This window comes from Cucurbita pepo, chromosome LG16 (genome assembly GCF_002806865.2).
Source record: "Cucurbita pepo subsp. pepo cultivar mu-cu-16 chromosome LG16, ASM280686v2, whole genome shotgun sequence".
NCBI classification, from domain to species: Eukaryota; Viridiplantae; Streptophyta; class Magnoliopsida; order Cucurbitales; family Cucurbitaceae; genus Cucurbita; species Cucurbita pepo.
Window position 1 is genome coordinate 3323250 of NC_036653.1, and position 11561 is coordinate 3334810.

The following is an 11561-nucleotide window of genomic DNA, read 5'->3' on the forward strand; positions in this document are numbered from 1 at the left end:
GTTCACAACGAAAAGCATATAGAATAGCATTCATCACAAATCTCATCATAGAGACATTTTAGTAATTTTGTACATCATGTATAACATACTCATCCATATTGTCTAACTTGTATTCTAGTCATGCATCATCGCCCATTTTAGTTGATGTAGGTGGACAAGAGTTTGGAGGAATGTATTGTGCCATATTATTTGTCAAAGTAAGAATTTTGTTTATCGATGTAACCTATAACCTGTAGTGTAATTGTAAGTGTAAGTGCACTATCTCTCATTGCAGTGTTGTGATATCGTGGCTGAGTTAGATGGTCGAACTTGTTTTCCTTAGATGTCTTCTTGTGTTATTATTTTTATTTTTTTTAAATTGATGGTCCTTCACAAGACACAAGACCACCAAAACTATATGTTTTCTTGTTCTTGGTTTTGTATTTGTTATCAATACTCTTTTAAAACTCTCATCTTCCAATCCCATACCCAAATGAAGCTTGCTTACTCAATGTATTATGGGTGCAAAAACCTTTTCATTCCTCAAGTATCTTTTTATGTTGTCATATTTTTTAAAATACACCATAAACATTGATAAGATAAGGAATCAACTATAAGGGAAATAAGATTCGGATTACCTTGTTGATCGAATATCTCAAGGCAAGAACATTGTTTGAGATTCGAATCACTCCACAAGCAAGATTGATCATGTCTAACTTGAATGATTCTTGTTGATCAAATATCTCAACGCAAGAACACTTGTTTGAGATTCGAATCACTCAAGCAAGATTGATCATGTCAAGCTTGAATGATTCTACATGCAACCTAAACTACATAGAATTGAAAAGAAACTTAGCCATTGGCTAAAGAAAAGCACAAATGCTTCTTTCTATATTTTCCAAGTCTTCTTACAAATACAACATACATGACTTTATATAGCCTCAAAATGAAACTACTAAAGCCATTCCAAGAGTTGTAACATTTATACTTAATGGCCATAATGAGGCATTATGTAAATGTAACCTAAAATATCTTAAAATACAATAACTCTAAATTACTTTAAATTGTAACCCACCCAAAATTTACAACAATCAAACTTCATTCTTCTTCAATGTAGCATGAGTTGAAACATTTTTTGATAATTTTGACAACCTTTTCTTCACATATTCATTGAAGTATATTGTATGATTGATGTCTCTTGGTTCATATCAAACATTTTTTTTATTCGTTTGCTACATACCATAGGTGATAGACTTCATATCATAGAGAATGATTTTGGTTGTTTGTTTACATTCCTCTCTCAATGTTATGAAATAGAGTAAAGTTAAAGAACCTTTTCATTCCTTGGTATCTTTTTGGTTATTTTTTCTTTTACATGATATTATATTGGTTCGATAAGAACACAAATATGTGGAGGATTCTTTTTCTGTTTTGTTGGGTAGGGGTTATGAATTTGCAATGTAATACCGGTAAAGACTTGCATAAGTGCTGACAATAAATAATAGACGTGCAAAGTTATTCTTTTTTGTTATTTTTAACTCAAAGTTTCCTTTGGCGTGAGAGATCAGTATAGCTTGTTGTTGTAATGTAGATTTGAGAATTTGATGTTATTGTAAGTTTCTCATATTTTTCTATGGTTTGGCTCTTATAATGAACAATTTCTTAAAGAATGAGATCGATGAGGCTAAGTCTTGATATAGCATAGAAATGTTGTCTCATATCTTGCTCATTTTTCTAACAAGATTATGGTAACTTTTCCCGTCTTAAGTTTATTTAATTTTATTTTGGTTAATTGACTTACACATACAAAGGTACAAAGTTACCTTCTCTATTCTCTTTATTAAACAAAGCAAATGCAATATAAAATTAAAGATAGTTAGTTATGGGCAACGAAAATTATAGTATTTAATGAGCAATGAAGTAATTCACGTGTGGATTTAGCTAAAAATGAATACGTTATACCATAAGATTAAAGCTATGAACACTATATTATAACGTTAAAAAATGTTATAATAAACTAAAGATTGCATAATATTTTAGCTATATTAAACATATTATAGCTTTAATGAAACGCTATAAAATATTTTTATAAAAACGTATATAACCTATGATTTTATACTCTATTATAGCATCTATTATAGTTATAAAAATGCTACAAAAAAGTCTTAGACTTTTAATAACATGGATTGTCACAATGTACGAAAAACACTAAAAAAAGTCTACGATAACGTTTTTTGTATGCTACTGTATCTATTATTTCTTGTAGTGGTAGTGTCCTTGCACGACGAACATGGTAGAAGGAACGATAATAAAAATACTCTTCTCAAGCTCACTTGTGGAGAATATTTGAAAAGTTGAGTGAGGGTAAATCGAGGGAGAGAGACCAACTATTAATGGGAAAGCTATCATAGCTTTACGTTAGGCTTCTCTGTAATTTTGATATGATAGGGTCCACTTTGAGCCTAAGCTTTCATGGCTTTACAATTGGACTTCTCCGTAATCTTGATATGATATGATCCACTTGGAGCCTAAGTTCTCATGGCTGCTTCCTCGTCCTTACTTATAAACTTATGATACTCTCATGAGTTTGTTTTGAATTCTCTCGTATTCATTACTTATAAACTCATAATTTCTTGGTTGAATTATTCGTATTCTTAGTTATTCTTTTAAAAAGAAAAAAAGGGCTTCCTTCAAAATTATTATTATTAAAATATATTTTTCTTTGATTTCTTCTTTGATGTTTATTCCTAGCTAAGATATGTATCTTAAAATACGAGATTACTAATAATTACACGTAACCTTACTTTTCTTGACGGCCACAGTCTTCTTTTTTTTTTTTTTTTTTTTTTTTTTTTTTTTTTTTTTTTTTTTTTTTTTTTTTTTTTTTTTTTTTTTTTTTTTTTTTTTTTTTTTTTTTTTTTTTNTTTGACTCAAAAAGAGAGTATAGTTTATTAGTTTATTTAATTTTTCATGGGAGATATCTTAGCACTTACAGATCGAACCAGTCTCCTTCGACCACTCTTCTTTTATAACCATACGTTAAGGCTCACAACTTCAAACCTTTATAATAATATGATATTGTCTACCGTTAAATTTTGTTTTTATTTACTTTTGGTTTTTCCAAAGAATCGTGTACTAATAGAGATAATATCTCTTATCTATATATTTATGACATTTTCCATAATTATATAATTTTTTATCTCAACCATGCTGATACATTCTAGAACTTTTACAATATTTAATAAATTATTTACTTTTGATTTTGTGTCTAATATATTTGAGATTTTAAATTTTTAATTTATCTATGAAATATAAACTTATATTTTATTAAAAATTAAAAATTGGAATCTATTAACAATCAAATGGATAGTTCATCAAATTGTTACTGTTGAATGATGGAAGTCCTACATCGGCTAATTTATAAGCGAGGAATACTAACTCCATTAGTACGAGGCCTTTTGGAGAAGCCCAAAAAAAGCTTTAAGTGCACAATATCATACCATTGTGGAGAGTCGTGTTCGTCTCACCGTTATTATTATTATTTTTTTAGTTTGACTAAGTGGATAGAAAGCATATACACAAGATTCCTTTCATCCTAAGTTTGGGTAAATCAAGTCAAACTTGGCTACTTCAACTTTTCTACATTCACATTTAATCCATTATTTTCAAAACAAGAGTCCCTTTGGATATAAAGATGGCCATGAAGGAGAAGCCAAAGCCAAGGCCAAAGCGGCAACCATGGATATGCTCTTCCTTTCCATTTCCCTCTCTATGCTATCTATCTTTCTAGCCTCGAGCTTTCTTCTTCGACCACCTCGCCAAAACCTTCCACCAACACCATTTTTTTCTCTTCCAATTATTGGTCATCTCCATCTCATCAAACACCCTCTCCATCGAATCCTTCACAACCTCTCCAAAACCTATGGAGACATCTTCTCCCTCCGATTCGGTTCACGGCTCGTTGTAGTTGTATCATCGCCTTCACTCGTACAAGAATGCTTTACAATGAACGATATTGTTCTTGCAAATCGCCCATTGTTGGGCACCGGAAAGCACTTAGCATACAACCATACAACCATGGCCGTCGCCCCTTACGGCGATCACTGGCGAAACCTTCGTCGAATCGGTGCCCTCGAGATTTTCTCTACGAGTCGGCTAAATCTATTTATGGGAATTCGAGAGGATGAAGTTAAATGCTTGATGCTTCGATTACGTGGGAGTTCGTCGGAAGAATTCACTCTAGTCGAGCCCGAGACCATGTTCTTAGATCTTATGTACAATGTTATTATGAGAATGGTGGCGGGGAATAAGCCTTACGAACACGATAAGGGACGATCGAGGGAATTTAGAGAGCTCGTGACAAAGATTATGGCGGTTGGTGGGACAACAAATCCAGGAGACTTCATACCAATATTGAATTGGATTGATCCCACAGGTTTGGAGAAGAAGATTATGAAGCTTGGACAGAAAATGGATGAACTTCTTCAAGAATTAGTTGATGGGATAAGATATCAAAAGGGTGCAGGAAACACTATGATTCATCGCTTACTTCATTTGCAAAAAAATGAGCCTCAAAATCATACCGACCAAATTATCAAAGGCCTAATACAAGTATGTATATTCCTCTCTTGTGATATTGTCTTTGAACATAGCTTTACTTTTCGTTTCTCCAAAAAGTTTCATTCCAATAGAGTTGTATTCCTTACTTATAAATTCATGATCATCCTCTAAATTATCCAATGTGGGACTCTCTCTGAAACAAAGAATACTATAAAGCCTCCGTTGAGGCCTATGGAGTCCTCGAACAGTGTGATGTCCCACATTGGTTGGGTAGGAGAACAAAACACCTTTACAAGGGTGTGGAAACCTTCCCCTAGCAGACGTGTTTTAAAGCCTTGAGGGGAAACTCGAAAGGGAAAGCCCAAAGAGGACAATATTTGTTAGCGGTGGATCTGGGTTGTTACAAATGGTATCAAAGCTAGACACCAGACGATGTGTCAGCCTTCTTGCTGTTCCCCGAAGGGGGGTAGACACGAGGCGGTGTGCTAGTAAGGACGCTGGACCCCAAAGGGGGGTGGATTTGGAGGGGATCCCACATTGATTGGAGAAAGGAACGAGTGACAGTGAGGACGCTGGGCCCTGAAGGGGGGTGGATTGTGATGTCCCACATTGGTTGTGGAGGAGAACAAAACACCCTTTACAAGGGTGTGGAAACCTTCCCCCTAGCAAACGCGTTTTAAAGCCTTGAGAGGAAGCCCGAAAGGAAAAGCCAAAAGAGGACAATATCTGTTAGCGGTGGATTTGGGTCGTTACAAACAACCTCCCCTTAATCAAGGCTCGACTCCTTCTCTTGAGTCCTCGAACAAAGTACACTCTTTATTCGACATTTGAGTCACTTTTGACTACACTTTCGAGACTCACAAATTCTTTATTCAACATTTGAGAATTCTATTGACATGGCTAAAAAGTGTTTGATTCTCGCAGATCATATTAATAGCAGGGATTGACACAACAGCCGTAACCTTAGAATGGGCGCTCTCGCATCTACTCAACAATCCAGAGGTTTTGGAGAAAGCAAAAGCCGAGATAGACAGTTCCATTGGACAAGAGCGTCTAGTGAACGAAGCCGATTTGTCGGGTTTGAATTACCTGCAAGGAATAGTTTCGGAGACTCTAAGGTTGACCCCAGCAGCTCCTTTGCTAGTGCCACATTGCGCTTCAAAAGACACCAAAATTGGAGGGTATGATATACCACGTGACACAATTGTATTGATTAATGCTTGGGCTATTCATAGAGATCCCAGCCTTTGGGAAGATGCCACCCGTTTCAAGCCTGAAAGGCATGCAAGCCCTATTGGAATTGACTCATATAAATTACTACCATTTGGGTTGGGGAGGAGAGCCTGCCCTGGAATAGGAATAGCTCAACGAATGGCTACCTTAACTTTGGGAAGGTTGATTCAATGCTTTGAGTGGGAAAGAGAGGGCAGCTCGTTGGTTGATATGAGTGAAGGTGAAGGGGTTACTATGCCCAAAGCTCAACGATTGGTAGCCAAGTGTAAACCACGTCCGATCATGAAAACCATTTTTAACGAAGCAGTTCATCCCAATATCTGAAAAGAATGTGATTGTCAACACAAATTTTCATGGTTATTCTTGTATTCGTTATTTCATTGTTCTTGATGTTTTATGAACTATTGAGAGGTTATAAGTCCAAAAATCTTGTACGGTTTAAATCGTATTAAAAAACTTGAGAACATTATACACTTGAAAGGATCACATCTTTCTCAAATGAAAGCATTTATTGTAAGGGTGTGAAAACTTCTGCCTTGTAGACGCTAGTCTGCAAGCGTGATGTGTCTATATAAAAATTAAACGTAAATGTTGTGCTCACTAGGTTTGAAGACAAGGACCGACTGTGTGTTGCCCACGTGCTCGTGCGTGAGTGCCTTCACAAGCTAGTTTAAGGGTGCGATAGCTAATAAGTAGGTTGGTTACTACGTATAATTTTATACTCGCACTCCTTCATTTTTTTTTAAGTGACTGATGCCACTAGTCAAGGCGAGGGGTACTAGGGAGCTTTGCAGCCACAGAGGGTGTTGACCTGGGGCATCTCGTGTGTTCTGTAGCCACAGAGTTATGCGGTCAGGTGTTTGTAGGCTACTAGTTGAGGTGGGGAGCATTGGAGAGTTGCATGGTCATAGTGAGAGTCATTCCGTCAATCTGTCTATTGTATTTCGAGTCTTTTATGTTTGATTTTGTAAATGTATCTGAATCTCATTTCTCCGTTTATAATAAATTTGAACAACACGGTCTTGTAACTCTTGGAGTGCTTTAGAGTTGCCTCGCCCTCTCATATATGAAATTTCTCCCTATCAATGCATGTTACATTCATATGGATTATAAAGGCTCTAACTCTATTGTGCATGTTCATCTATCCTTTCTAACATATATGAATGCATGCAACCTGGATCCAACAACGTTGTAAATACTAAACAGTTAGGGTAAGTGAGTACCTGTCACCGCTATCCCTGTTTCATCGGCTTCCCTGACTGCCGTGTTGTAGTGCTCTCTATCCTCCCTAGTTTTGCCCTGCAGGCTGGTTAGCATCCTGATTCTTCTTGTGTGTACACTTTGGCACATCTAAAACATGCCCATTTGTGAGCTGCAACCCTCCTTCTGCCTCTCCTAGGCACTAGTGCATGAGGCCTCATTCAGTTGGCCTTCTATGACCACTCTCTTTCAGCTTCCTGAGGTCCGTTTTGTCAGAAGACAGAAAATTTTGGTCATTCCATTAAAAAACTATGGATAGTAACATCATAATAGTTAGGCTCTCAAGGTACATACATACTCATGAAACTTTTCTGACCCTCGTAATTTCTCATAAGTTTCTATAGGTATCATCCTAGATTCTTGGGATGTCTAGACAGTTTGGATCTCATCTCACATTTTTAAATTACTCGAGGTTATCTCTTTTGGGTAATCCTCTGGATGCACTTAGGTCTAGACCTATGATCGGTGCTCACGGTCTTAGGATGCTCGGTCTACTAGAGATGTACTGACCTCGGCCAACTTGGAAATCGTTCTAGCTCTAACACCATATTCTTAACTTGGTTCACTCAAACATGCTTGGATGGGGAGATATTTCTATCGATCAACTAAAACATAGGTTGAACAGGGCAGGTTACCTGAAACACGTGTTACCGTAGGATGATAGACGTGTGGCCCTCGCTAGACGCGCTCACCACCTATTTCCATGACATGTGTCCCTCGGGTAGTTGCTTGCGAATTCTATTTTTCTAGAAAACGATGAGTTTCTGCTTCAACTTATTTTTTTAATATTTAAACTCAAATCAACATGGTTTCTCCACGAAAGTTGTAGAGTTTTAATCTGTCTGCACATTTTTTTCATGTAATTTTTAATCAACTACAGGAAAAGTTGATCTCACTTTTTCGTGAATGTCGGCGAGACTCCTCCTTCCGATCTTCATGGAAGTTGTGAGAAATCTCTCCTAAGTTAACATATCAAAAAATTAGATCCTGACATCAAATAAATCTCACAGATCTATTGAAAAGTTTGAGACAAAGAATTCATAGATCTTACCTTTGAAACTACTCGATTTTCAGACGGAAAAGGTTGATTCAAATTCCCAGACTTATTCTCCTCAGTTCAATGAATGATTCTTATGAAGAACTCTCTGCCAAATTCGAACTTCAAGCGGCTTATTTGAGCGAATTTACTATTTCCTTTCTTCCTCTCAAATCCTAACCCTTCTTTTCTTTTATTTTCATGTAGTTACGCTAGGGTCACACCCAGATCCTGTTTAAGAAAGGCTCTGAAAATGTAAGGCACTAATTTTCTTTTAACCTAATTAGCGAAGTTACCGGAAGTGGGTATGTTCATTTAAGACAACTTTAATAACGACCCAGGTTCATTATTATAAGTAGTTTGTAACATTAAGGATCGACCTTAACTTGAAAATCAATCAACAACTAACTAAGAGAAACAATTGCAAATAGTTATTATTCGAAACAATCTCAAACAGAACTTTTACTGCCCTACAAGTCCTCTCTAAGACTTCCATGGTCTTCGCAGCGTTCACCGTCAGCCATAAATGGAAGTCTTGCCCTTACCTGAAAATATAGGTGACACGTAGCTTGAGTATTTTATAAAATACCTAGTAAGTAGCTCCACTCTTGGGGTTAGGCATCCGGTAATGATTCAAAATTTTCATTTTTGCCTTATTTGATTAAGATTTTATTTTTATTTATATAAATGAAATATTGCGAATGCCTCTTTCTTTTTATTTCTGTAGGTGATTCGGGAGCAGATGTGTCTCTATCTTTGGATTCAGAGTCGATTTTCCTGATTAAGGGTAACTGGGGTGGGTAATACTGCATTTAGGGTGAGTACTCCTAGGGTAATACTGCATTTTGGGTGAGTACTCTTAGGGTAATACAACATAATATGGGGCAAATTGGTGGATTTGGGGAGAGTACTTTTTTGATATTATGTTATACATTTATTCTCGCCGAAAAGGTGTTATTTTCCACGGTAAGTTATTATCTTAATGGAAACGTTATGAAAACCTTTTATATTCCTATATTCAACTTTTCCCTCCCTTGAAAATGACTTTTGCTCTCCAAACTTGTTTATGTTTTTGAGGGTGTCTGAGAATACGGGAAAATCGAGAGTGTTAGCCGGGAAAACGTGTGGGTTGGTTCGCTGGGTGGTTTTCTTGTTCGACAAGTTCTCGAAATCGATTGCGTTGCTGTTTTGGAGGAAGAGTCGAGTGGAAGTTAGCGTTGATGTCGGAATCGCTGCGTTGAGGGAGGCAAACCGTCGAAAGCGAAGGAGGAGGGCCACGTGACCGTCATCGGAAACGGAAGGAATTGTGTCGTCGGCAGCGGCGACACATCAAATTAGGGTTTCCGTGACGGTTCGGGCGGAGAGACGCAGAGTCAGGTCAGATTTCGGCCTCTAAACTAGCCTAGGACGAACACTGGCCCTATGCGTTTCGGCCCAACCCAGACGCGCGCTGCAGCCTTGCTCTCGGCTCCGCACGCGTGCTCTCGGCTCGGCTTGACGTGTACAGCAGATCGGCTCCATCAAATCCCGCAGCTTGACTTGGCTGCTTAGTTGGTCGGCTCGGTAGCTCAACTTGGCGGCTCGATATCACTATAATATATCGATTCCAAGGTTTTTGGCCCTTCCGAAGTCGTTTCTGCCCTTAGTTTTGCCATCTGAGGTCAATATGGTTCCTAACCGTTAAAGACAGATTGGGTCGGGAGTTTATTTTGATAAATAGCATGAGATTTAGCTAGAGTATGTTATGAAAGGTTCATAAGTTTTTATGTGGTTATTATAAGACGTATTTAACCGTTGAGATTAGCTTGTTGTGAGTGACTTCGGCCAAGGTCATCGAGGTAAGTGACCTTACTGTTGAAGTTAGTTTACTACGTGTTGTATGATAGTGCGTGCCCTGTGGCCCCTACATGCACCATGTTTTATTATGTGATATGACTATATGATGTATGAATTATGTGACTGTTTATGCTATGAAACGTAATGGGTTATGTTGACTGTTGGCTGTTTATATTATGTGAAGTTATGAATGATATGTTAGTAATATATGCGATGAAAATGTTGATCAATGTCATGGATACACGTAGTATTATCGAGTCATGTCATGAGATGTTTATGCAACTGGAATGTACTTTCATGTTATGTAATATGTCATGTAATGTAAGAAACATATATGCGATGTTAGCTCTACTTATGTAATGCCATGCATATATGTATGTCACGTGCATCAGGATTCTTCCCCTTTATGATACGAAAGAATGAATTACGATATTTATGTTCGCCATGATATCATGCGGGCCCTTTTATGTTCTGTGGTGTCCAGCGACGTGTAACACGTTGTGCCCGACCAAGTCAGGCCTAGGGAGTATGTATACGAGCCCACCTGGTGGGTCCATGTACGCGTACATGGGCCGTGTGTGAAGGAGTACCACACACCCAACCATACTCGGAATAGAAAAGCGCCCAAGGGTATGTAAAGTTTATGAAAAGTTAGGTCCCGCTCATATGTTGAATGTGTTTGCATTTCTAACCCCAACAGTGGGGTGACTTAGTGAGTATTTCATAAAATACTCAAGCCACGTGCTACCTACATTTTTCATGTAAAGGCAAGGGGCCAATGTACGGTTGACGGCGGAGCTGAGGACACCATGGAAGTTGGAGAGGGGATATTTTTAGGAGTTTACATTTATTTTATTTGACTGTTTTAAGTTATAACATTGAGTATTGTTTTATTTAGATTTATTTTGAATTCAATTATTGAAAGTTAATTTTCGGATATAGGTTTGTTTTAGATTTATGAATCTTTATGAAAGACTCGGTTGTGTTTTTCCAAGGTTATTTATGATGAGCTTCCACGTAATGAATTATGCATGCATAGGTGACGTCACTAATTAGGTTTAGAAAATTAGGGGCATCACACATACAATACATATTCAGGACACATGCAGATCACGTGCAGCACACATGCACAAACACCATCATAAAAAAAAAAAACGTGAGGGGGACTTCTCCACACAGGGCCCACGTACGTAAACGTGGTACTTCTCCAAGCACATGACCTTAGGCCCTGGCTTTATCCGTGTTGGGTTTTATGTCCTAAAACTCATAGTTTGTAAACAAAAACATATTCTATTTTCAATAAAGTTATTATTGTTATTTATTGAGTAAAGATTGTTATTGAATAAAGTGAACTTTACGATCATTAATCTAAATCCAATAAACTAAGAACACTCTGGCTATAGTATGATTACTTGAACTATATGTAGATGCATAAGAGTGAATCAAGTTCAAGTATATAGTCAAAATGATCTATAGTATAAGGATAAGGCTGAGTACCTTATTCTGGGGACACTATGGATGCGGCCCACTTTTGTATATGATATAAACAATGCGATCACTAAATTGTGCATGTGGAGACATGTGAGTGGGGGCGTCCTATGCAATGAGTATTGCATAAGATCGGACCATGAAGAAAACCACTCTCACTTTATAAAGT

The 11561-nt window shown here is 37.3% G+C and overlaps 1 protein-coding gene and 1 long non-coding RNA gene across 2 annotated transcripts; one reads left to right on the top strand and one right to left on the bottom strand.

The window, feature by feature from the left end:
• The first annotated feature begins 3706 nt into the window (after positions 1-3706).
• LOC111777653 (cytochrome P450 81D11-like) lies at positions 3707-6263 on the top strand. The gene is made up of 2 exons (XM_023657353.1): positions 3707-4590; positions 5464-6263. The coding sequence occupies exons 1-2, from the start codon at positions 3718-3720 to the stop codon at positions 6094-6096; spliced, it is 1506 nt and encodes a 501-aa protein (XP_023513121.1). The 5' UTR covers positions 3707-3717; the 3' UTR covers positions 6097-6263.
• A 410-nt stretch (positions 6264-6673) lies between these two features.
• On the bottom strand, positions 6674-8221 carry LOC111777855. The gene is made up of 3 exons (XR_002812424.1): positions 8084-8221; positions 7929-7991; positions 6674-7229 (listed from the first exon to the last, which is right to left on the bottom strand). It is a non-coding gene; the product is annotated as an uncharacterized LOC111777855 (long non-coding RNA).
• Between the last annotated feature and the right edge of the window lie 3340 nt (positions 8222-11561).